The sequence below is a fragment of the Coccinella septempunctata genome, chromosome 9 (genome assembly GCF_907165205.1).
Source record: "Coccinella septempunctata chromosome 9, icCocSept1.1, whole genome shotgun sequence".
NCBI lineage: Eukaryota > Metazoa > Arthropoda > Insecta > Coleoptera > Coccinellidae > Coccinella > Coccinella septempunctata.
Window position 1 is genome coordinate 18,822,846 of NC_058197.1, and position 27,004 is coordinate 18,849,849.

Below are 27,004 nucleotides of genomic sequence, written 5' to 3' on the forward strand. Positions count from 1 at the left end.
AAGGGGTTGAAATGATAGATTTCAAAATAAGTATCAATTTTCATTCATTGAGAAACAATTTACATTAATAACTTGTGTGTTAACACAGTAGGTATATTTATCTATATAACAAATGGAATTTAATATACAGAAACAATATTATCAAAATCGCAATTCAAATAATTCGTAAATGCATAGAGGATATTCACAAAATTAATGATAAGATCATTTGCAGCTTAGGACACTAATAAAGTAAATAAAGCAACAAAACTAATTGAAAAATAACACAATTAAATTATTATTCTACCTAAATTATCCTTATAACTATTTTTCCATTCTCGATCTTTATCGAAATACCACGGTTAAACTCGAGAATAATTTGAATATAAAAAATTCAGGCATTTTCTGAACAAATCAAGATAAAATAAGTACATTTTAGGGAAGGAAAAATTTCTTCTTGTCACAAGTTACTAAAACGCAGTCTCATGGTTCTTGGGTTAAAATTTCATGAAATATTTCGTACTAAAAATGCACTCTGACTGGATACACCTCGGATTGGATGTTGTGTAAACGAAACATCAAAATAAAAAATTGGAGATCGAAGTGTTGGTAGTTTATATTCACTGAGCCTTCTAAAAATTCCTAATACTGACTCTATTATGGTGAATAGATATGTAGCGACCTCCACCAAGGGTGGAAATTTCAAAATTGAATATACTAGAATAAGAAATTGGCCTCAGCTTTTCCCCTCAATAATATCTTCGTTTGGGCTAAAACCATTCAAGTATCCGTTGGTGATTGGCACAAGCTTCTCTGTATCATCCCTGGGAAGATCTGGTATGTTATAATTCGAGCTAGAACTAGGAGAGAAGTCTTCACTTGGTGAAAAACTTTGGAAAGTGTCACTTCCGCTGGATATATTGTTGAAATTAGAGGGTACACTGGAGAAGAGATCCTCTGACTGGGCAGGGCTTTTGGTCAAGCTCAACTGGAAGTTATTTGGACAAGGGTTCCTGCTTGGTGTAGCGTTCAAAGTAGCAGTGTTCACTTGGTAGCTCCTGGAACCTTCGAAATTATTTAAATTGTTCTCGCTTATAGTCTTCAACGACAGATTGTTACCACCTCCAGCCTGTTTGGTGGTAGGTATACAGTCTATTTGAACCGGTCCCAAATTGACCAGCTTTGGCGGTTCCGTTAAGATACTAGCCATCGCCTTCTCGTCTAGCTTTGGTTCCTCGAGGATTATAGAAGTATAGTCCGATACCACTGGTGCCAAAATACGATTCTTCAACTTCAAATCCTTCTCCACAACGAAGTTAGCCGGTTCGTCAGGTATTGTATTGTCTGGACTTGCAGTAGCTTTGAAATCTTCTGGAGATGTTAAAGGTGGCCAGCTTGTATCCATGTTGAGCTCCTCTTCGATTCGAACGTATTTCAACGATTTATCCACCTTACGTGTGCATTTGGCCACTAGCTCATCTATGACGTAGTACTCTATCACGTAAGCTACTAGGAAGCTGAGCAGGCAGAAGAGCATCAACGATAGTTTGTAAAAAGTGTCTGGTGGTAGCATGAGTCCAACCAAATGTTGCAAGAAGGGAGCAGGTTCCAAAGCTAGATAAATGGTTATAACCGTGGTTATCAGAGTGGTTAGCATAACCCTAGGATTCCTGAAGATTATCCTTCGATACGGTTTGCCCTTGGAGAAGACTAGCGCCATGGCGATGTTCTGGAGACAAACTGTTATAAAAACGTTGTAATTTTCGTAGGTGGGCAAAGCCTCTTCGTCCAGAGAGATCACAGGTGGCGTGTACCACTTCTGACTCTGCATCCATGCAAAAAGACCCATCTGGAAGGCTACCGACACTATGAGATGTATGAAGAGGGAGGCTATAGGCTGCGGACTTATCAGACTGGTGAGTGGAGGCTCTTTGGACATAGGACCGTCGAAAACCTTGTTGGAACCGAAGAAAAGGGCGAAAGGAGAGGTTATGCCCAGATCCATCCACAAAAATTGGAAATCGGTGAAGTTGGTGTAGGAAACGGCTAGGTTGATGACACCGGCGAGTTGGTTCATGCTGTAGAAGATCATGTACTTGAAGATGCCGAAGCTGGAGACCAGAGCTGCCCTTCCTTCCTTGATCACCTTAACCACGCAGCTTATGTTGGGCCGTTTCGAATTGAAAGGACTTGCTAGGGATGATTCTTCGTCAGATAAGGATATTCCTGCGTGTGCTGCTTTGAGGGCTCCACAATCGTTGGCTCCATCACCACACATGCCTGTAAGAAAGACCATACATTCAATGTATACTCAGTGATGTTGGGGCTACTTTTCATTGAGCCCCACACACTCTAGACCTGACTTTTAAGTTCCAAAGTGCTCAGGAATAGACCTAGAACCCCTAAAAAAGCTCTCAAACTCACCAACATAATATCCAAGCTTCTGGAGCTCCTCTACCAGCTGTTGCTTCTGGTCAGGACCCATTCTGGCGAAAATCGTACCTCTGGTCAAGACCCTTCCAAGCAGTTCATCGGAATGATACTCCCTGATGACTTCCCACACTTTACCAGTGAGGGCAAACCTGTAGTTGTTGTTGATGGCAGGTTTCTTTGGATCGCCGTTCCTATAGGAGCTCTGAACCTGAGATTCCACAGTGTCCAGACTGATAACACTGGCAGAATTGGACATAACACTTGCGTCGTTGGGGGTATTCTTGGGTTTCAAATTGTTGAGGGTGAAGTAGAGATTGGGAGGAGTGCTGTTGTCGCAATTGATGGTTATCACGCTTTCGTGTGGTCTTAACATATCGCAGTCTCTGGCGACGCTTATAGCGGTTAGAAGATTATCCCCTGGAAACCAAAAGATTCAAAGTTTGACATGGTTTTTTGGGAGGATCAAGAACTCACCTGTTACCATGACACAACGTATGTCAGCGTCGTTGAGTTCGTTGATGGAAGCTGTAGTTTCCTGTTTCAGTCTGTTCTCCAACACGATCAACCCCAGAAACTCCAAATTAACCTCCAATTCCTCCCTGTGTATCTTGTGCAACTTCGAGTATTTGGTGAAGATCTCCTTGTGGGCGATGGCTATCACCCTGAAACCCTCCTGGGTGTAATTCTCCAAGATCTCGTGGAAGTTCCTCGGTAACGTACGCTTGTCGATGAAGTTCAGGAGCATTTCTGGGGCACCCTTGCAATAGTAGTCGAATCCCTTCTTGTCCAGGGTTCTGGATATCACCCCCATCCTCTGGAGACTACTGGAGAATGGAAACTCCCTCAAAAGGGCGATTTCCTCCACGCCGTTGAGGGTTTGAGTGGTGCCTTTGGGGGGTTCGAAGGAAGCCCTCACCAAGGGTTTGTATTTGTTGTCTTCGTTATCGGATTCTTTCATGGACCAACCGGTACTCTCGAACATCTGCGGTGAGAGAAGGAGTTTAAGATCTTGGTGTCAACAATAGTTTGGTCTCTTACCTTCAGGTCCAAAGGATCACCAACTATTTCCCCGTTGATGATGGTTAAAGAGTGGCAGGATACTAAACCACCGAAAAATGTATCATACGGTAGTTTAGCTACATCAGTTATGGGTGGACCTAGAGAGCCTCCAGATGCTGGAATGACGCAGTAGAGATCCAGTCCATCTTCAGTAAGAGTACCAGTCTGTGGGATTAAAATTGAAAATTGTAGCATTGTGCCAACTTTAGCAAAACCAGTGAGATACCTTATCGAAGCACACGCAATTGATGGATCCTGCAACGTTAATGATCCTTGGAGCAATGCAGTATATCTCCTCCTTCCTCAGTCTTTTCTGGGCATTGGAATAACCAGCAGTCATAGCAGAGGGTAAAGCTGGTGGGACAGATATAGTTATCACGTCTAGAGCTTGTAGGATGATCACTGAAGCAGGAACTCCTCTTGATGTCTGGAAATGAAGGAAGGTACGTAGAGACACAGCAGCAGTGCTGAAAGGTTAGCACATCTACAAAGATTAGGAAGTGTATAGCCAGGACCAACTCACCTTCAAGTAAACTTCGTAAACGATCGCTACTAGTGCAATCACAGCAGTCAGGAAGACGTATTTGTAGGAATCTTTCTCGAATTTGAAGTCTATGGGGTTTGGATAAAGGATGCTCCTTACTAAGCTACCTTTGGCGGTGCAGAACCCTGTTCTTATCACCACCGCTAGCACTTTACCCTTATCGTATCTAGTCTGTATCACTTTAGTCCCAGAAAACAGGCTATGTCTTGCGTGTTCCTTCGCATCGTAAATTACATCGTCTTCGTCTGGTATTGCTGTCTTAGTGACTGGTACTGATTCACCTAAAGTTTAACAGTTATTGCTGGAGACTATTGGATCTTCTTGAAACTTACCAGTTAACATTGCTTCGTTCACCACGCAATTTCCACTGAGCAATACTGCATCGCAGTGCATCATACAGCCATGTGCAGGTATCACCAAAATATCACCAGGCACCAAACATTCTGTCGATAACTTCTCAGTTGTTATTACGACTTCTTCTTCATCGGTACCTCTCCTAATCTTCTTCACCCTCTGAACCTCGCACATGTCAGATCCGTGTAAGGTCTCCCATAGTCTTTTTTCAGTCTGGAAACAAGAGATTTTCAATTCAGCTATGGCTTAGAGCTGATCAGAAGAAGATTGAAGGGCAAGGGTGTCTTCTGTCTACCTTCCTTCTGTTTGGAAGAAATTGTAGATGTTCTTTACTCACCTCTCTAGTTTGCCTGACACTCTGGCCGATGTTATAAGAGCTTATACCAAGCACAGCTGCAGCATAATAGATATAGTTGTCATAGAACCAAAGTAAAAGACTGAAGCCCTGGAAGATGTAGTATGGGCCCAAAACCTGTTGAAATAAGAGTCCAGTAACGGTGTTTCTTTCTATCAATATGATGTTTGATCCATAGACAGCGCGCCTGGAAAGAAAATAAGTTTTTTGATGGAATTACTATTGTTGCTCAATCAGAAAGGGTTCACTCACCTCTTGAAAGCTTCTTCTTCAGATAAGGGCATATAATTATGCAGAGTTTGCCCCGAGACGCCAACATCCAAAGACGTGAGCTTTTCGAATATCTGATTCTCGTGATTCCAGATGTAGTTCACCCTCTTGTGAGAGAAGATCATCAGCCTGTAAAAACGTAATCAAGGGTTGAGTACCACTAGATTTTTTTCAAGTAGACGATTATTTTTACCTGTCTACGTTTTTAAAAGTGCCATTTGCGAAGTTCACGCTTAAGGAGGGAGCACACTGCGTCAATACTTCGATGAGTTCCGGATTTACACTGTGTTTATTGTCTTCGCCTTGTTGGAACTTGAATACGTCATCGGCGGTCAGGATTTTCATTCGACAGACGTGCAAAATTTTCCGGAGTCTGAATGTTTCCTAGAAAATCAAGAATTAGCCGTCTGGTGCTTCGAACAACCACCGTAATCCCCTGATATGACACCGGTAGACTTTTTTTCGTTTCCAAAACTAAAATTTTTTATCTCGCTCATTGAGAAACATGAAAGAGGTCTCTGAAAACGCGTTTAAATGTGTTTTACATCATTTTGCGTATACTTACTATAACCAAAATACTTTGGGCTTGTGTAACTGAACATATGGAGCTGGTTGCGTATAGGTACCAATGGGGCATCCAATGAAAGATCAGTCTCGATATTCCTAATGTTAAAACGAAAGAAATATACGTCAGTGCGGTCTTGAATTTGTTTCTTCTGTATCCATTTATTTCCATTTCATCGCTTTCCCCTTTGTTTATGAGCATGCGTTTGGCACTACTCATACCTGGAAAAAGTCGCCAAAAATTAGGAGAAATACGAAAATACTGACCAGAAATCGAAGATTTTTCTCTGCTGAAGGGAAAATGCTGCGTTCATCGTTGAAAGGAGAGGAAATGGTATAGAAATTGAGCATGAAAATCTATTCTGAACACAATATAACGTACAAAATTAACGATACTTGTGGTACCTACACGACCTTAACGATCTAATGAAACAAAACAATGTTTTAAGAAATCAAATTAGTGAATTCAAGCGAGCATAACGTGAAATTACTGTATATTGTCAGGAATTTACTAATCGAGTTAAAGTGAATGATAAAGTTTCTAATTCTCAGATGTATTGAAAGGAAATTAGTTAGCTGCACAATCATGTAATGAAAATTTGATTAATCTTCTATATTCCATAATCTTCATAGTTACATCCACTGATCTTACAGTAAATGATCAAAGGAAATTAAAATACTTTTTTGAGAATACAAATTATTTTTGACGATTTTTCAGCTATTTTAAATTTAATGATGAGAAAAGATTTCTTCAGCTTTCAAGCTCAGTGATTGTAGAGTTTCTATCTGTATTTGATGATTGTTTTAAGATACAATGAGATGTTCATTTACGTGGAAACATTTCAAGAATATTTTTGGGAGGAAAGCAAATAATTTTCGATGATTTTTCAGTGAAAATTGCGCGATTTTGAACTTAATGATGTGAAGGATTTCCAAGTATTGATGATTTTGTCACTGCTGCATCGAGATATTCTTTTATGGGCTAGATTTCTTTGTTGTCAAGAGATATCGTACATCCTTCGTGATTTATAACATATGCCATTAACCCATAATTGTTATCTCCACAACAGCGATCAATTGATGCAACAAATAAGTAGGATTTTCCATTTAATGCCTCAATTACCAGCTCATTGAAATTCAAAACAGAATAACAAGAACTGTGAAGATATCCTTAACAAATACGTGGAATCGATTGATTTGTACGTACCAACGTATTCCGAGGTTAGAATTTCCAAGATACCATGAACTTATACAAGTCACAATCAACTTAACTCACTTACATAATAAAAATTTCGAAAAAAATTGAGCGTCTCCCAAACTTCCCTAAGGTGTGACAAATGAATATTCCATGTTGAAATCTTAGTTGTATTCATGCATGGTAAGTAGGTTGTAAGTACGTAAGATCGTTGCAAATGATATTTTTCGTTGCGAACATATATACAGGGGTCGTACAAAAAACGAGAAAAATTCTGGAGCCAAACTTTGGGTAAAACGTTTTCTATTCACAAAAACTACTTTTTTGAGCCTCAACAAGCTTCTGAATCAATTCATTTCGATAGCAAAACTCGTTCACGAAACAAAATCATCATTTAGTTAAAAAAATTTATTGTCATCTGAAAATAATGATTTTTCCGAAGTTGTACCTGATTCAAGTAGAAGTTCTGAGTTCTGTTCCTGAACAGTTGGGTCACAATGATTCCCCTGGTTCTTTTTACGAAACAGCCTTTTAAAAAAGGCCATTATTTCACTCAATCACTGTTTCGATCACACTTAAAAAGCGTCACTTTTCACTTAGTCTTTGTCGATGCACTTCACTGGGTGTCTTTAAAACAGATTTTTTTCGAAACAGTTCTCTCTGCTTCTAAGCTTCTTTCCCTTGCAAATTCAACTATTTGCGTTTTCCCTTTCGATCCAACTTAGACGTGGATAATTTTTTTCTCCTATAGATGTAGATCTGTGGAAATCCTGCAAAGATATGGTTGACAAACCTAGATCTCACCTGATCTGCATCTCAACTGGAAGCTTATTTGCAGTATCTACTAATGACTCATCGAACAAAGTTTGTCTGTCTGTCACACCTTCACCAAAACCTTTTATCACCAGTTTAGGGTTTGAAAATTCAACAGGTACCTCAGAAACCAACGTAGAAACTCAAATAGTATTAAAAAACGTCCAGTTTTACATTTGCGGTCGTGTAGGAAAAAAATTCTTTACGCAATTGAATCTTTCATGGAATTCATTGGAAAAGATTAACATAAACCTGATATTTTGATCAGATTTATCTATATACTGTAATGATGACTATTTCAGCCATACAAATATGGTTCCATGAAGCCTTGGAGGTATATAAGAGCTTCATGAAGTACAAAGCTCCTTCAAACGAAAATTGAAAAGTAATTTTTGGTTGGAAGAGTTGTTTCAATCTACACAATAGAAGATAAACGTTTGATTCGTCTATTTTGATGGAGTTTTTCATGGTTCAAAGCCCCCTTAATCCTTTTCAACTGGAAAAAACATCCCTTATGATTTCAAAATATTTTTGCGAACGAGAAAACGCAAAAGTTTGCCAAATTTCACAATTGTAAAGACAGGTTTCAACGTGAATCGATGACTCACTTCTTGCAAGTTGGATTAATTGTAATTGTAGATCTACTCCATTGAAATTCGATATACATGATGATTTATCTTTAACCAATTGTTCCTGGGTGATATGCTGGTATGAAAATTGACTTTATATCAATTAATTCTACCAGCCAACTTTCTTGAGTTCGTAAAGGATCATTGATACGTCCTTGATGGCAATAGGGAATAGGATATAAATAGAACATGAATGAAATGATTTTGGAAATATTATTTTGTCTGGCTATTCTGGGAAATTCGATATCCTGGTGCGTCATAAAGCTCTCGAAACGTTTTTACGAATGCCATTCTTACAAGGTTGACTTGGGAGTTTTAAATCATAAATGTGGTAGTTGGGGTTGGTTCAAGAAGTACCTGGGTGGAATTGTTACAATGGGGACACCAGGTAAAACCGTCCAGGTGCTGATATTTCTCGTTCGTAAATTATTCCCCTGCTAGTGAATGATTTATATACACTTCAGGTATTTTGAAAGGTGTTACGGTCGTTGACTACAGGTTGACTGAAACTTTCTGCCTGCAACTTTATATTCAGAGCTTAGCGAGTAGCATGGCTCTCCAACAAGTAGAGCAGTTGATTTAAGGGCTTTTTGGGCCGATTTTTTTATGGTCCTCCACTTGTTGATGGTATTTTCACAAGTTGTGAAACATCAATTATCGTAGAATCGTCGTTTTGAGGTCGGTTGAGTTGATCAAACACTCTGGCGATAAAATAGTGATCATAGTGACGTAAGACTTCCAGTTGAAATGCGAACATTTGGTCGCTTTGCACGAGGACTCACCTTATCTCACACAGACTACTCCAGCTATCAAGTAAACGTCAAATTATCATTTTGGGACTTAAAAATCGTTTTACGTCAGTCTCCTGGATCGTTCTTCGCCCTGTATCCCACGTTGCTGGTGACAAAAGCGCTCTCGATGTTGTGCATCTTATTCGTGACCACCCCTTTGATTTTGTCCAAATTTTTCAAACTGTTATACGCGTTATACCTGAAGAACTCACTGGAAATCATAGCAGCACTGAGGTGAAGACGCGGAGAGTTCAATATTTCGAACGTTTGAAAAAAAATCGCTGACGTATCTATATCAAACTAGGTGAACGGTTTTTCGCTATTCGTGACTCACACAGTATCAAGTTTAGCACAGGTTTAACCTCACTTAACACCAAAACGCGTTTCGGAACAGATTCAGTACAATATTAAAATACTAATTTCAGTCCAGGGACTTCTAATGATTGCTGGTAATATTAAATACTTTAAAAACTTCATTTTAACCATTGAAAACGCGCGATCCACTTAGATTTCACACCGATTTTGATTCAGCCTCTTTGCTGGATTTTTTTTACACGAAAATCAACCGGCTTAATCTGGATTTTTTCAAATTCAAATGGATGGACGTGGGATAGAGCTCACAGATTGACTGCAACAGATTGAATGATAGAAATCGAAGAAGGGGCAAATTTTCAGCGCATGGATGGTGGGCCGGACATGGAAACTGAGCTCATTTTACCATCAGTATCGAATTTTCAACATTGCATCAGCGCCATCTTTAGTGGATTTCCCCTCCTGCCTTAAACGCTAACTAGACTTAAATTTGATAGATGACTCTCAAACACTCCTTATACACCCATGCAATATACATATAAAGCACTTCCGACAAAAAACTACCAAAATAAATCACTAAAATGATCGAAAATCAAAGATTCAAGATGGCTGACATGGAGGCTCAAGTATAATGATTGAAAGGCCTATCTGATCCTTGATTTTTTGACCTCTTGTGCTATAAGAGACTCAAAAACTTCGTCTGAAAGTTTAAATCAGTTCCTAATTTTCAGAAATAACTTTTTTTTATATCCCTTTAGCCATAGAACGTTGAAGATAGAGTTTAAATAGGAATATCCTCAAAAGCTATCGTTTATGCATGTTTTCTATACAATTTAATGCAATACTTTTCAGAATTCATATTCCAAAATGGCCATTTTTAATCAAACTTTTCATTCAAACGTGAATTGAGTTATGAAAGTTGTCTAAATATGAATGCAGCAAAATATGAAGTATCTCTTTCTCACATTAGATAATTTTACTTCTATAATGCAGAAAGGATACCTAAATAATGTATCAAAAACTCTTCTTTATTCACAGTATTGAATTAATTTTCACATTAAATATAACTTTAAAACAGGGCAAAGTTTCACCATGATCTTGGAGATCATTTTGAGATTTATATCGACAATATAAGGGATGCTATTTATGATATCCCAAAAAGATTGTATAATTTTGCACAAATTATGCAAAATTATGTTAGAGTTAGAAAGCTGAAATGAAATAATTTATTCAAGATAAATAATGAATTCGAGTTTGATAATAATTTCCCAATTATTGTAATCGTTCGTATTTCATCGATCAATAAAGTTTAATCAATCTATAATCATTCTTATCGTAAATGAAAAAACAAAGTAGAAGGATTCGATTTTAGGAATTTCTCTTGTATCAGAAGCAGTTGATAAATACGTCAAGGTATTGTTATCAACTGAAATTGAGTAGATTTTTGTTCATGGAATTCTTGGTTAATTTAAACCTTTATCGGTTGTATTCAAAGTATGCACTACGTAAGTAAACGTTTTTGTTTTAAAAGAGTATATTATATATGTGAATTTTCAACTATTCAGGCTGAAATATTGACTATATTTTAGGATTAAAGCACATAGTTAGCCATTATCAATATGAAGTTCACTAATAAACGACTACTAAATGATATACTTTATTTGAATCGCTGTAATTTTGGTTCAAATAGAAGTAGATTACTTCTTGGTTCGACAAAAAAAATTCTGTTCGAAAAATCTTCGATTAAAGGTTTCTCTACGCTATTTTCGATAAGCGGCGAATTTACTAACCATTTTCAAGTCCTGGTATAGCTCCATAGGTCCTCGATATGTGGGAGTACCTAAAACGTTCCCTCTCCATCATCAAAAACAGCCAATCACCCACCAAATATCACACACAACGAAAAAAATCACATGGGAGCGAGTTCAACAACTCCAGAAGCCTGTCAGAGGTTGTCTGGCGTTAACAGGTAAGAATCACATCCCTGTATTTACCGAAAAAGCACAAATGCACTACGGGTACTAAACCCACAAATCAGCAAGCCACGACTGGACCAATGGTCGAGTGTTCATGTAACTGAAGGGTTCATTTCAAGAGAAAGAAATTCAATTCAGCATCTAATAACGACATTATCAAAATGACGTGCGATTACAATGGGTAAATATAATAGAATAATGGAGATTAAACTCAACACATGAATCACTTTGTTTATGGAAGACATTTTGGGCGTTTTGTCTTCCGCATGAACAAAGTGAACAAGATAAGATAAAACTGCAAATGAACCACAATGACCTATCTCTTGAATCCTGGTCTCCTGTTTAGACGATTATGATGTAAATCTGCAAATTTGACGAAACATTTATAGTATTTTTTCTCTTCGTGAATGCGATTTTGTTTCTTCGAATCAACCTATTATTGTGGTATATCACAGTTGCATTGTTTAAGGTTTTAAACGATAGAAAATGAATCATTCTGCAGCTGCTATTTGTTGGTGTCCACACTGCTTATATACAGGCTGTATACCAAGTACTCGAGACCAAATTTATCTGAGCATATCCAAGGAATTCGATGAATTTCATTAGAATTCTTTTCACATAGATGATGATTTTCTGAGAAACTCCCAGATTTTACAACATTTCTCTCTAATGTAAGATGTATTAATACTTCATTTGGCAACTCCAGAGATAACGACAGAATTTCTCTGAATATTTTCGAATATTCTTCGATAGGTACCTATCAAAATTACCCTTTCTGTTTTTCAATCGTGACTTTTTACTTCAGACAAGCTGTTTCATTGATGAAGAATTGGAAATGTTTTGCAGTTCTGAGATTATGAATTTCTATTTTTATTTGCATCACAAGTAAAGATCTTTTCGATTAACTAAGTTAATGTTCAACTAATTTTGTATTTGTCTACTTTAATCTGTTAATTTCAATGCCATATCTCACACTCTTTTGTCCCAAGTTTAAATGAAAATTGCTGGACTGTTAATAGTGTTTCAGATTTCATGTGGTAATTAACGAATGAATAGAAACAAAACTTTGTTTTTATCAGTTATTCAAGGTACTAATGACTTTGAAGAATAAATAATTATATTCACAGTTGTCAGGGAGTTGATGAGGAAGAAAAACCAATTGAAGATGTATGAATAGTGAAAACGAAAAAGGAGTAAGAGCCAAGAGGTCTTTATTTCGAAACCAGCATCATATAGGTCAGGAAAAGTAATATATTTTCGAAAAAACTTTAGGGAAGTTAGGGTAGAAGTAGATCTACTCTTCACGAGATTCTTGGGGTTTAAAACCTTGTGTCAATCGCTTATTGACCACTTGAGCTTTGAATACTGAACACCCAGTTTTATTTCCCAAGACACCATAAAATTGACTGTGTTATTCAGAGCCAAAGACATCATTTCGTAATTGCAATGCTTATAAACGAAAACAGTACATACCATCATCGTTTATGTCCATTTCAAGCTGGGGTAAACTGGGTTTGACAGGTCCACCCAACACCCAAACTGGAAAACGCACTTCACCGTTTTTTTAATCCACAAATCAACGGTCCAAAAACGGACTTGGGTTTTGGGTATTGACTACTGTCCCCATGTGGACAATATAACAGCGTATGAACGCATTCCCACACTCCTATTAAGATTGTGAAAGTCCATATTCACCTTTTGATCAACGTTTATATGCGATGAGACCAGATAAGATTATGTGGAAGATCTTGGAGACAATTCGTTAGTTTTTCAACGATGGTTCCGAGATAAAACAGATACGGTAGAACAGTCAATTTTCCAGCTGTGACGTCTCTTTGATAAGGGAATCCAGGTATACGTTTGGATTAGTCTAGGTTGAATGGAAAAAAAATTTTGGCGCTGTTTGACTTTACTGTTATCTGACTTGTCTTGGACATAATTTGGTTGGGATTATGAAGGACTTTACAGGGTGAATCTTCATCAGTTACTCACCATCTGAACTCCACAGTGAACGCAGCAAGAGCCATCTTATTTTCACGTTATGCTTTATGAACTCCAGGAATTTGGAAGTGAACATCTTGGCGTCTTGAAACATCTCCCTTGTAAACTTCATGTCGATCACACTATTCGCTTATGGCACTTTGAACGCAAGCAGAATAATGGGGAAAATTGTTTGATCAATCAACAGGAAAAGTCACTTCCACCTTATACGATAAGAAACGAGTAATCTATAACTGAAATACAGGGTCTTTACGAAGAGAGATCCCAGTTTCTTATTGGTGAATGGTAAATGCAAGAATTGGCTTCTCTATAAATCGAATCCAAGCATATTTGGATGAGAGGATAAGTAGATCATACTTCTGGATCAATTTATCATCAGTGCTTGCCAAGCTGTTTGTTTCAAGAAGTTTCTCCAAGTAGTCAGGGGAGCTAGACTTTGTATCTACCATTTCTACTAAACTATTGAAGACAGAGAAGCCTACAAACCAAAAATAACCAATTTTTAATGCAGGATGTGGCTAGACCAATATTCAGATCACTATTTGTGGAGAATTTTGGTGATAAAACGTACATAGTCATGGCCACTAGCTTTCAAGTCTTCCTAAAGGAAGAATCTGGAGTTAGAGAATCAGGACACTTGAAGAAGAAGCCATACTTCAGGGTTAACAGATTCTGCAGCCAATCTTTCCTATTTATTTCTACTAAAGATATTTTTTTCATGTATATTTGTCCATACATGGGAGTTCTTCTTGTCCTACACACAGAAGACTTTCATACATCCACCATAACCCAGTTTCTCAGTTCGAAGGAGCCCCATGGTGGCCAAGACTGGACGTCGACCTACATGTGTTACATAAGTACCGTAATCTCCAACCTGAAGAAAAAAACTTGGCGAGTGTAACAGAGATAACCTTTTGGCACCTCCCAAAGACTGGCAGACCAGTCACGAACAACAATAACACCAAATTGGCAAGATACCAGTTCGCGAAGGCGACCAATTTGGCTTCTGATCCCAGCCATCATCAGAGTGCCTCCCTTCTTCGTTCTCGACGACCAGGTGAGAAGGAAGAACAAGTTCGTGTTTGTATAGGTGGAAGATTGGTTCACCGACAGTACCAATCCGTTTTCCACACAGTCAGCAACGCAGTCTGTGACCTTTAAGTAAGGTGCAGTGGTACCGTGAGTTACTAAACCGATATTGCTGTAGATTTGCGTAGCTGGTGAAAATTGTTAGAGCGACTTTTCATGTGAACAGTGAACGTTGCAACGAATCATCGTAAAAACCACCTGTACCTGATTTCCCCAACATGTAAGTCCTTATTAACTCTCAAAATCATTCCTTGAATGAATCATTTTTACATCAATGAGCAGGGATTCCTACTAGAAAACTCATTTCAATCTCGTCTAATCCACCTTTGTCTAGCGTTTTTGCCAGTACCTTTCACAATTTGCTACGTTGTTCGGTAGATTTGTCTCAAATTTCTTGTCGTATAAGTTTCAGGAATTGTACTCGTGTTAGCAAGATATTTAACACGATGTTAATAATTTGAATAAAGCGAAGGACAGCAAGTATCTAATAACCAGCTGCTATGGTATAGACGAGGAAATTATTGATATGAATTTGTTGCAAATGAGGCAGGGTATCTACTCCTGGAAGTAGCTGGTGTTTTCTCGTCCAAATTTAAAGAAAAACGTGATTTTTAACAGATTTGGAAGCTTCACAGTAATAAAAAATCAGTTACGAAGGTTTTCCATGATCGATTCACCATTTCCTAAGTCTTATGTTATCTTTTTTTCACGAAAACTGATTGGGATTAAGCTTCGAAACCCTTGGGACAAGGCATATAAGATCTCCTTTGGGGAAAACCAAATCTGTTCAGATATTTCGTGAATAAATGGAATTAAATGAAAAAATGGGTCTTCGTTCACAGTTTAAACCTCAAAATGAGGCTTATATAAATACAGAAAAGTTCTTGGCCAATTGTTCAACTGTTGACGCTGTAAAACCTTCTTGAAAATGTGGGGGTGAAAAATCAAATCAAATTGATCAATTATGATAGAAAATTCGCCCTGAATTTCAAAATTCCTTCATGAAAATTTGTTATTTTACCTGAAAATTCAAATTTTTCGTTTTATCTGATATGAAAGGAAAATTGTGTGGAGAAAATTTCATAACCTCTTGCACATTCTTGTTGATAAGCATAAAAAGTGTTGGCACTAGATATTATCAAAGATTAACTCTTCTTTGATATTATTCTTAGGTTTCACAATCTATTCAGCAGCCTCTAGGTTAAAAAAAAAATTTCAAAACGGAATTGAATGAATACTGCCCCATTTTTTGAAGTTTATTCATGAATATTTAAAAATTCCTTGCAAGAGATACTTTTAAGGCCTCAAATAGAGTAACTAAATGAAGGATTATATAACATTTTTTAGTGCTCTGTTAAAGATAATACTTATTACATTCAATAATACTTCCATATCTTCAAATATAAATAGAATCGAATTGAGAAAACATATTTTTGAATATCTTGTTTCAGAGTTGTTTTTCCCTAAATAAATCGATCTTATAATCCTGACCAAAATCATATCTAACTGGAAACATCCACATCGCCTGTTTCTCGTAGTAAACCCATCAATTTGATGATCAAATGAGGCAATACGTGTGTGGCTATAAATCGTGTATGGACCCAAAACAGTGAATGGATCAGCTTATATATTGACTCCTCTCTAGTCCCCACCCACACACGAAGCTGGTTTTGAATGAAGTGATCGTCTCCTTTTGCCCCAATTTGTTTTACTGGTCTCAAATGAATGAAACCTAGCGGTTCCTTCGATTATATTTAACGATCGCCCAAATGGTACGGCAAATTCTTGAGATAAAGACACGAAATGAGATATGCGATGCTACTTTATTCGATATATTATATAAAACCTCGATCATGAACTTTTGAATTCAGGATGGTGGCAAAAGAAGATTTGGGCTTAAGCTGATTAATAATAGTAGTAAAAAAATCCATATTTATCGTAATTCTTCATAGGTTACTCTTCCTGGCCATATCGTTTTTTGCCCTGGGGTTCTCAAAATCGACACTTACAGAGAGAGAATACAAGGTAAGAAAACTAACAATCTCTGATTCTCCTGCAAATCCACAATTTCCAGGTGAACAACATTGTCTTCCTGAAAGATCACTATTCTTGGTGTCAAGTGACGCCAATACAACAGATAATAACATCTCCAGGGTATCAGAGTGTAACCATCAACAATAACATCTGCGTTGGAGCTTGCTGGAGCTACAGCATACCCAAAACCCAACCAGCTGAACCTGGAGAGATCATAAGGCCGTATTGCGACAGCTGTCAACCCAACGTGACCAAATGCTACCACGTAAGTCCTTCAATCTAGATCTAGACTTAACGAAATGTTGATTAATGAGTATTTCTTGAAGGTGACCCTCACTTCAGAAGATACAAACTTAGCTGGTCCAAAAACCATCCAAAAACGTATAGAGATCATCAAAAGCTGCCATTGCAGACCTTGCGACAAGGTACCAAAGCTAGAATGCGACCTATCCCAAGAAAACACAGTTGAACTACCCCAAACCATGTACACAAACAAAGATGCCAAAACAACCATCACATCCTCTGAAGTACCAGATAAGGACATCATGTTCCTTCTACCCAAGATAAACGCGAACTCCATAGTCAAGCTACTGAACGAAGATGCCGGTGGTCTTGATAACAGACAAAACGTATCGTCGAAACTTCTCAAGATTTTGAACATTTGGGAAAAGATGCCAAATGGCTCTGCCTCCAAGACAGAGCCAGAGGAACCTGGAAAAATATTTCAGTTTTTGCACACCCCTGAAAGGAAAGACTTGAACGGTGAGTAAGACAATTAAGTTTCAATGGTGATCCAGACAATACGAAGAAAGGTTTTTTTAAACAGATCTCGTGAGTTACATCGATACCCAAGATGTGGAGAACACCAACCTGGACACGCAAAAACTAAGCAAGATCTTGGAAAAATATAGGAAAAACAAGGGTAAGACAAACACTCGTGACATCTGGCTTGGGACTCCCAACAACGAAAAGATTTTAGAAGATCTAAGACAGTCTCAACTGCCTCCTAGTTTTGGTCTTGAAGGCAGTACTCTAGGCATCAAACACCACTATAAGGGATCGCATATAGGTTAGTGTCCTTCATCCATAACAGCTTGTTATATCATTCAATATTTAATTTTCCCCCAAAGGTATGGGAATAAATACTAACAAAGTTGAGGACCTCCAAGTGGTAACATTACCAGAGGTGCAAGATGACCTGAAAACAACCACTCCAAAGTCTGATTCCACACCTCATCCCTCCAAAAACAACCACTATGTCTTGGAGGAGGAACTGGTTCATGGTAAGATGGAGCACCTGGTCAAAGGACCTCATGGTAGCCTTGTCTTGAGGCCTGAAATAAAAGTCGAGAAAAAATTGAACTTGGAAACTGATTCTTTGACGCCAAATCACCAGGGTGTGGTGATTACATATACTGGAGACGATCAGAACGCGCCAAAACTTATCGATGTTTAGGTTTTTCCAAGAATCTACGTAAATTGAGTAGGTACACTGAATATCTCTGAGAAAATCCAAAGAAGTCATCAATTAAAATCAGAGTTAAGCATCAATGAGTTCTGTGTGCAACTCACAATTAACAATTTTTTATTGGGAGCTTTTGATCCAGTGTTATGGATATTATATATGTATAAAACGTATTGCATATATTTTTTTCGATGAGAGTTCTTCTCACACTCATCAATTGTAAATTGTCTACTGAAACTTTTCTTATTTAATAAGATATACTGTGTAAATTTTGGCCCAATGAAGTTTCATTCAAAATATTCGTTATTTCTAGTCTCAAAGATATTGTTTGAAATTTTATAGATCTTAAGATTCAAATTCGACACGATATAAAATCGGTAATACCACATTATGTGTAGGTTTTACATTATCTAACAACGCCGTTAACTTAATCGTACCTTTCTCTTCCAACTAATTTTTACTGTATGATAAAATTGTATTGGCTGTGTATTTTTAGTCAAATATTCTTCTATTTCTACTCCTTGTTATGTATTTGAGATGATACGATAATAAAAGGTTTTCCCGTTCTCTTATGTGTTTCACCCATCAGTTTCAGAATTGCCAAAAACGGAAGGCTACACATCAAGAATATTTTTTGCCGATAATACTTTTTTCTTCGTCTCGTCTTGAAATTCGGAATAAAGATTCATTAGGCTCTTTTCTATCAGAAACTACAATCGGTTCTTCTCCAGGTGAATTATTTTTCGTTTTACGCTCTTTTGAAGGGCTGCAAGTTTGGTAAGCCATAGCAGCCGAAATAAATTTTTTTCGTCAAAACTGAGCTCAGATTTGAAATCAGGGACCTCGAATTATCCAGAAAACATGTAAGGCACTTCAATATGGAGACAAGTTCTTTCATTTTGAACGAAAATATAAAAGTAGTTGAAAAGCGCCTTAAAGGCACTCACCCAGGCAACACATCATACTCCTCTGCCATACTAACCTTGTATGTTCAGTTGCAGGCACTGGTTGTCAGGGGCTGAAAAATTATTGAGCAAAAACTGCCAAAATAAATTTTTTCCGTTGAAACTGAGCTCAGATTTGGAATCAGGGACCTCGAATTATCTAGAAAACATGTATGGCACTTAAATATCTAAAAGTTGGATTTTTGATTCCGATCGAAAAAAACGCAAGACTATACATCATGAAAATTTTTGGCCGAAAATGCTTTTTTTTTCGTATTGTCTTGAAATTCGAAATATAGTTTAATTAGGCTACTCTCTACCAGAAACTGCCTTCGGTTCTTCTTCAAGTGCATTATTTTTCGTTTTACGCCCCTTTGAAGGGCTGTAACTTTGGTAGGCCCTAGCAGCCGAAATAAATTTTTCTCGTCAAAACTGAGCTCAGATTTGGAATCAGGGACCTCGAATTATCCAGAAAACATGTACGGCACTTCAATATCTAAAAGTTGGATTTTTGATTCCGATCGAAAAAAACGCAAGACTATACATCATGAAAATTTTTGGCCTAAAATGCTTTTTTTTTCGTATCGTCTTGAAATTGGAAATATAGTTTAATTAGGCTATTCTCTACCCGAAACTGCCTTCGGTTCTCCTTCAAGTGAATTATTTTTCGTTTTACGCCCCTTTGAAGAGCTGAAACTTTAGTAGGCCCTAGCAGCCGAAATAAATTTTTTTCCTCAAAACTTAGCTCAGATTTGGAATCAGGGACCTCGAATTATCCAGAAAACATGTACGGCACTTAAATATCTAAAAGTTGGATTTTTGATTCCGATCGAAAAAAACGCAAGACTATCTTGAAAATTTTTGGCCTAAAATGCTTTTTTTTTCGTATCGTCTTGAAATTGGAAATATAGTTTAATTAGTCTATTCTCTACCCGAAACTGCCTTCGGTTCTTCTTCAAGTGCATTATTTTTCGTTTTACGCCCCTTTGAAGGGCTGTAACTTTGGTAGGCCCTAGCAGCCGAAATAAATTTTTCTCGTCAAAACTGAGCTCAGATTTGGAATCAGGGACCTCGAATTATCCAGAAAACATGTACGGCAGTTCAATATCTAAAAGTTGGATTTTTGATTCCGATCGAAAAAAACGCAAGACTATACATCATGAAAAATTTTGGCCGGAAATGCTTTTTTTTTCGTATCGTCTTGAAATTGAAAATATAGTTTAATAAGGCTATTCTCTACCCGAAACTGCCTTCGGTTCTTCTTCAAGTGCATTATTTTTCGTTTTACGCCCCTTTGAAGGGCTGTAACTTTGGTAGGCCCTAGCAGCCGAAATAAATTTTTCTCGTCAAAACTGAGCTCAGATTTGGAATCAGGGACCTCGAATTATCCAGAAAACATGTACGGCACTTCAATATCTAAAAGTTGGATTTTTGATTCCGATCGAAAAAAACGCAAGACTATACATCATGAAAATTTTTGGCCTAAAATGCTTTTTTTTTCGTATCGTCTTGAAATTGGAAATATAGTTTAATTAGGCTATTCTCTACCCGAAACTGCCTTCGGTTCTCCTTCAAGTGAATTATTTTTCGTTTTACGCCCCTTTGAAGGGCTGAAACTTTGGTAGGCCCTAGCAGCCGCAATAAATTTTTTTCGTCAAAACTGAGCTCAGATTTGGAATCAGGGACCTCGAATTATCCAGAAAACATGTACGGCACTTAAATATCTAAAAGTTGGATTTTTGATTCCGATCGAAAAAAACGCAAGACTATCTTGAAAATTTTTGGCCTAAAATGCTTTTTTTTTCGTATCGTCTTGAAATTGGAAATATAGTTTAATTAGTCTATTCTCTACCCGAAACTGCCTTCGGTTCTTCTTCAAGTGCATTATTTTTCGTTTTACGCCCCTTTGAAGGGCTGTAACTTTGGTAGGCCCTAGCAGCCGAAATAAATTTTTCTCGTCAAAACTGAGCTCAGATTTGGAATCAGGGACCTCGAATTATCCAGAAAACATGTACGGCAGTTCAATATCTAAAAGTTGGATTTTTGATTCCGATCGAAAAAAACGCAAGACTATACATCATGAAAAATTTTGGCCGGAAATGCTTTTTTTTTCGTATCGTCTTGAAATTGAAAATATAGTTTAATAAGGCTATTCTCTACCCGAAACTGCCTTCGGTTCTTCTTCAAGTGCATTATTTTTCGTTTTACGCCCCTTTGAAGGGCTGTAACTTTGGTAGGCCCTAGCAGCCGAAATAAATTTTTCTCGTCAAAACTGAGCTCAGATTTGGAATCAGGGACCTCGAATTATCCAGAAAACATGTACGGCACTTCAATATCTAAAAGTTGGATTTTTGATTCCGATCGAAAAAAACGCAAGACTATACATCATGAAAATTTTTGGCCTAAAATGCTTTTTTTTTCGTATCGTCTTGAAATTGGAAATATAGTTTAATTAGGCTATTCTCTACCCGAAACTGCCTTCGGTTCTCCTTCAAGTGAATTATTTTTCGTTTTACGCCCCTTTGAAGAGCTGAAACTTTAGTAGGCCCTAGCAGCCGAAATAAATTTTTTTCCTCAAAACTTAGCTCAGATTTGGAATCAGGGACCTCGAATTATCCAGAAAACATGTACGGCACTTAAATATCTAAAAGTTGGATTTTTGATTCCGATCGAAAAAAACGCAAGACTATCTTGAAAATTTTTGGCCTAAAATGCTTTTTTTTTCGTATCGTCTTGAAATTGGAAATATAGTTTAATTAGTCTATTCTCTACCCGAAACTGCCTTCGGTTCTTCTTCAAGTGCATTATTTTTCGTTTTACGCCCCTTTGAAGGGCTGTAACTTTGGTAGGCCCTAGCAGCCGAAATAAATTTTTCTCGTCAAAACTGAGCTCAGATTTGGAATCAGGGACCTCGAATTATCCAGAAAACATGTACGGCAGTTCAATATCTAAAAGTTGGATTTTTGATTCCGATCGAAAAAAACGCAAGACTATACATCATGAAAAATTTTGGCCGGAAATGCTTTTTTTTTCGTATCGTCTTGAAATTGAAAATATAGTTTAATAAGGCTATTCTCTACCCGAAACTGCCTTCGGTTCTTCTTCAAGTGCATTATTTTTCGTTTTACGCCCCTTTGAAGGGCTGTAACTTTGGTAGGCCCTAGCAGCCGAAATAAATTTTTCTCGTCAAAACTGAGCTCAGATTTGGAATCAGGGACCTCGAATTATCCAGAAAACATGTACGGCACTCCAATATCTAAAAGTTGGATTTTTGATTCCGATCGAAAAAAACGCAAGACTATACATCATGAAAAATTTTGGCCTAAAATGCTTTTTTTTTCGTATCGTCTTGAAATTGAAAATATAGTTTAATTAGGCTATTCTCTACCTGAAACTGCCTTCGGTTCTTCTTCAAGTGCATTATTTTTCGTTTTACGCCCCTTTGAAGGGCTGTAACTTTGGTAGGCCCTAGCAGCCGAAATAAATTTTTCTCGTCAAAACTGAGCTCAGATTTGGAATCAGGGACCTCGAATTATCCAGAAAACATGTACGTCACTTCAATACGAAGACAGGTTCTTTCATTTTGAAAGAAAATATAAAAGTAGTTGAAAAGCGCCTTGAAAACACCCGCTTAGGCAACACATCATACTGCCTAATGCACGTGGCGTCATCTTTCGGATAGGTGTAGTACTGGCATTTTTCAAAATAGAACACTGTAGGGAGAGAAAGGAGAAATCTTTTTAGTTAGTTACTTTCGAAAAAGAATTCTTCATCTGGTCGAGTGGTAATTGATACACTCCTTCCAAGATAGCCCTGTAGCAGAAGCTAAAAGAATTTTTTTTTTAAATTTTTTTTCGAACAAACAAACTCTAATTCAGAATGGGTGTCTTCAAAACATTCTAAAAATGCATATAACGCATCCATAATTAACCAAGTGAGTCCCAGGAAATATCGAGATAATTGAGGTTAAACTCGAATTTTCCCTCGTTCCCTCTAATTCATTTCTGCAACTGATTTGCTGTGACTAGAATCGTTTGTGCAAACAGGAAATAAACTGAACACACTTGAGCCAAATGGATCCTCGAAAAGCATACTCAGAAGATCCCAGAATACCCTGTCATTATGGGCGAAAATGTTACCAGAAAAACCCCAATCATCATACCAAATATAAGCACCCACCTGACCCTAAAAGAAAGGTGAATATACCCAACGTTTATTCGTTTACATTCTGAGATTCCCCTGTTTCTAGAAACATTTCATTCATGACGATGTTAAGAGGAAGAAGTTGACCGATACTGTTGCTGACAATAAAACTACAATTGACCAGAAACAGATTGACAACGATGAGAATAGTACGAAAGTTTTATCTGAAACCAGTGAGGAATCTCCAAAGAAGAAGGAAGTGCTTATTAATAATAACGTATCAGATAGTGAGTCAGAAAGTGAATCCAAAGACACGTCTCCAATTAGCAATGCCGACCAAGAAAGTATACCGAGTTCACTTGATGTGGAAGATGAACAAAAACCTGAGGCAATACCATGCAGTCATGAAAATGGACACAACAATGAATATAGCCGGAATTACATCAAGTCGAAATTCTTATTAGAAATGCCTAAGGATTTCTATGAATTTTTCAGTGTATGTGAACGCCTCAATCCGAAGGACCCTTCGAAGGCCTTGGAAAGTATAGGTTTGAAACTTGTAGGCCCTTTCGATGTGCTGTGTGGGAAGTTTTGCGGTATCAAGAAGAAAAGTGAGGATTATTTGATACATTGGAGGTATTATTTCGATCCTCCGAATTTTGTAACCGTCCTTAAAGGTGATGATAAGACCGGGTACCACATTGGGTATTTTTGGGATAACCCCAGTGAAAATCCAGTTTTCCTGGCTGAAAATTGCGGATTGAAAGATGGTATTCTGACACCTATTGGAGGTAATATATTTGGGGCCGTAAGGTAGGAAATAGGAGTTTTATAGCATTTCAGGGTAGATCCAATTTTTACTATTCCAGTTCATACATCGAGGATAAAAAAAAGACCTGCGATCCATTCACTAAGATGAAGTTTAATAAGATTCAAAACGAAATGAAGGAAGGGGAGAAATTAGGTTACGATTTATCGAGAAAAACGAAAGAGATGGGAAAGAGGAACAACAAAGTGCTCTCCAGGACTTTCAATAAAATCGGACTTGTAGTTCCTTATGAAAGAAAGTTAGTATTCGATGTTTTAATCGATGGAACGGTTTATAAAATGGAATTTTCAGGACACAGTTGGGCTACAGGAAACTGGCAATGTCCGATAAAGCTTTGGAAGTTCTTCTGACCAAAATCGACAAGGCTGGTCCGGAAAATAAATCAAAATTTTTAGGTGAACTTCAATCGGAGATTCTAACCTGGACCGACATAGCTTGTGATGAGTGTGACTTTGGAACGGGTATCGAGTTAGGTTGGGATATTCTTTGCCATGGGGTGGACTTGAACCACACCACTGCCAGGTTGCTAGCCAGCAATTACCGTCAATTGAAGTGGGAAGAGTTTGCGAAGATCGCTGAAGCTCATATGGGCAACAGAAGGAGAGGGTGTGATTTGAGTATTTTATGATATCGACCTTGTTTTATTGTTTAAATTAACTGTAATAAATTGAATCTTTAATTGACATTTGTTTATTTCTCCTTTTACGCCCTTTGGAAGGTCGAGAACTTTGGTAGGCCGTAGCAGCTGAAATAAATTTTTTTCGTCGAAACCATACCGCCACCGGTGCCGATCTGCTGAATTTTATCGGTCTGGACTAAAACTCTTACTGCAATATTTATGAATGCACCTGGAATTTCAAGATATAGATTTAATTGATATATTTATACATGGTGGGTAAGAATCATAAGTCGAGTAAATTTTTTAATATGCTCCACTGAAAACGGGTAAAGTATGAAGCATAGCAGCCAAAATAATTTTTTTTCAGCAGAACTGAGTTCGGATTTGGAATCAGGGACCTCGAATTATTCAGAAAATATGTACGACACTTCAATATCTAAAAGTTGGATTTTTGATTCCGATCGAAAAAAACGCAAGACTATACATCATGAAAAATTTTGGGCCGAAAATGCTTTTTTTTTCGTATCGTCTTGAAATTCGAAATATAGTTTAATTAGGCTTTGCTCTATCAGAAACAGCAATCGGTTCTTCTTCAAGTGCATTATTTTTCGTTTTACGCCCCTTTGAAGGGCTGAAACTTGAAGGGCTATAGCAGCCGAAATAAATTTTTTTCGTCAAAACTGAGCTCAGATTTGGAATCAGGGACCTCGAATTATCCAGAAAACATGTACTTCAATATCTAAAAGTTGGATTTTTGATTCCGATCGAAAAAAACGCAAGACGCAAAGATTAAAAGAGATATTTCTTCTTTAGACATTCTTGAAAATATTGCTCCATGACTAGAGACATATTTGACCAATTGATCTTCAATCCAACGCAATCTGGATCAAGGATTGAAAGCACATTCTTCTTCAGACATTTTTGAAAATATTCCAACATGACTAGAAACTACCTGTTATTATGATCTTCAATCCATCATGAAAATTTTTGGCAGAAAATGCTTTTTTTTGGTATCGTCTTGAAATGGAAAATATAGTTTAATTAGGCTCTTCTCTATCCGAAACTGCCTTCGGTTTTTCTTCAAGTGAATTATTTTTCGTTTTACGCCCCTTTGAAGGACCTCAACTTTGAAAGGCCCTAGCAGCCGAAATAATTTTTTTTCGTCAAAACTGAGCTCCGATTTGGAATCAGGGACCTCGAATTATCCAGAAAACATGTACGGCACTTCAATATCTAAAAGTTGGATTTTTGATTCCGATCGAAAAAAACGCAAGGCTATACATCATGAAAAATTTTGGCCGAAAATGCTTTTTTTTTCGTATCGTCTTGAAATTCGAAATATAGTTTAATTATGCTATTCTCTACCCGAAACTGCAATCGGTTCTTCTTCAAGTGAATTATTTTTCGTTTTACGCCCCTTTGAAGGGCTTATACATCATGAAAAATTTTGGCCGAAAATGCTTTTTTTTCGTATCGTCTTGAAATTGCAAATATAGTTTGATTAGGCTTTGCTCTATCAGAAACTGCAATCGGTTCTTCTTCAAGTGCATTATTTTTCGTTTTACGCCCCTTTGAAGGGATGAAATTTTGAAGGGCTATAGCAGCCGAAATAATTTTTTTTCTTTAAAACTGAGCTCAGATTTGGAATCAGGGACCTCGAATTATCCAGATAACATGTACGGCACTTCAATATCTAAAAGTTGGATTTTTGAATCTGATCGAAAAAAACACAAGACGCAAAGATGAAAAGAGAAAGTTCTTCTTTAGACATTCTTGAAAATATTGCTCCATGACTAGAGACCAATCGGTCAAATTGATCTTCAATCCAACGCAATCTGGATCAAGGATTAAAAGAACAACTTTCTTCAGACATTTTTGAAAATATTCCAACATGACTAGAAACTACCTGTAATTATGATCTTCAATCCATCATGAAAATTTTTGGCCGAAAATGCTTTTTTTTCGTATCGTCTTGAAATTGAAAATGTAGTTTAATTAGGCTCTTCTCTACCAGAAACTGCCTTCGGTTTTTCTTCAAGTGAATTATTTTTCGTTTTACACCCCTTTGAAGGGCTGAAACTTTGGTGGGCCCTAGCAGCCGGAATAAATTTTTTTCTTCAAAACTGAGGTCAGATTTGGAATCAGGGACCTCCAATTATCCAGAAAACATGTATGGCACTTCAATATCTAAAAGTTGGATTTTTGATTCCGATCGAAAAAAACGCAAGACTATACATCATGAAAAATTTTGGCTGAAAATGCTTTTTTTTTCGTATCGTCTTGAAATTCGAAATATAGTTTAATTAGGCTGTTCTCTACCAGAAACTGCCTTCGGTTCTTCTTCAAGCGAATTATTTTTCGTTATACGCCCCTTTGAAGGGATGAAACTTTGGTGGGCCCTAGCAGCCGCAATAAATTTTTTTCGTCAAAACTGAGCTCAGATTTGGAATCAGGGACCTCGAATTATCCAGAAAACATGTACGGCACTTCAATATTTAAAAGTTGGATTTCTGATTCCGATCGAAAAAAACGCAAGACTATACATCATGAAAATTTTTGGCCGGAAATGCTTTTTTTTTCGTATCGTCTTGAAATTCGAAATATAG

At 37.3% G+C, this 27,004-nt stretch overlaps 3 protein-coding genes across 8 annotated transcripts; 2 read left to right on the forward strand and 1 right to left on the reverse strand.

Annotated features, from left to right (window-relative positions):
• Window positions 1-27: 27 nt before the first annotated feature.
• On the reverse strand, window positions 28-13,402 carry LOC123320784 (polyamine-transporting ATPase 13A3-like). Of its 5 annotated transcripts, XM_044908212.1 has the most exons (13): window positions 8,978-9,546; window positions 7,202-7,523; window positions 5,560-5,780; window positions 5,188-5,378; window positions 4,977-5,123; window positions 4,707-4,911; window positions 4,348-4,582; window positions 3,995-4,296; window positions 3,698-3,898; window positions 3,451-3,636; window positions 2,887-3,394; window positions 2,404-2,829; window positions 28-2,259 (listed from the first exon to the last, which is right to left on the reverse strand). In XM_044908212.1, the coding sequence occupies exons 2-13, from the start codon at window positions 7,296-7,298 to the stop codon at window positions 716-718; spliced, it is 4,263 nt and encodes a 1,420-aa protein (XP_044764147.1). In that variant the 5' UTR covers window positions 7,299-7,523; window positions 8,978-9,546; the 3' UTR covers window positions 28-715. The 5 variants fall into 5 exon arrangements, with proteins under 5 accessions (XP_044764147.1, XP_044764146.1, XP_044764149.1 ...); XM_044908211.1 differs by lacking the exons at window positions 7,202-7,523; window positions 8,978-9,546 and adding an exon at window positions 13,267-13,402; XM_044908214.1 differs by lacking the exons at window positions 7,202-7,523; window positions 8,978-9,546 and adding an exon at window positions 12,748-12,953.
• Window positions 11,130-18,429, forward strand: LOC123320786. 2 transcript variants are annotated; one of them, XM_044908217.1, is made up of 6 exons: window positions 11,130-11,267; window positions 16,317-16,389; window positions 16,439-16,663; window positions 16,725-17,160; window positions 17,225-17,467; window positions 17,529-18,429. In XM_044908217.1, the coding sequence occupies exons 1-6, from the start codon at window positions 11,212-11,214 to the stop codon at window positions 17,852-17,854; spliced, it is 1,359 nt and encodes a 452-aa protein (XP_044764152.1). In that variant the 5' UTR covers window positions 11,130-11,211; the 3' UTR covers window positions 17,855-18,429. The 2 variants fall into 2 exon arrangements, with proteins under 2 accessions (XP_044764152.1, XP_044764153.1); XM_044908218.1 differs by lacking the exon at window positions 11,130-11,267 and adding an exon at window positions 14,216-14,584.
• Window positions 18,430-22,609: 4,180 nt separating this feature from the next.
• Window positions 22,610-24,456, forward strand: LOC123319993 (histone PARylation factor 1). Its single transcript, XM_044907102.1, has 4 exons — window positions 22,610-23,003; window positions 23,057-23,763; window positions 23,820-24,017; window positions 24,071-24,456. Exons 1-4 carry the CDS (start codon window positions 22,881-22,883, stop codon window positions 24,405-24,407), a joined length of 1,365 nt encoding a protein of 454 aa, XP_044763037.1. The 5' UTR covers window positions 22,610-22,880; the 3' UTR covers window positions 24,408-24,456.
• Window positions 24,457-27,004: the final 2,548 nt, after the last annotated feature.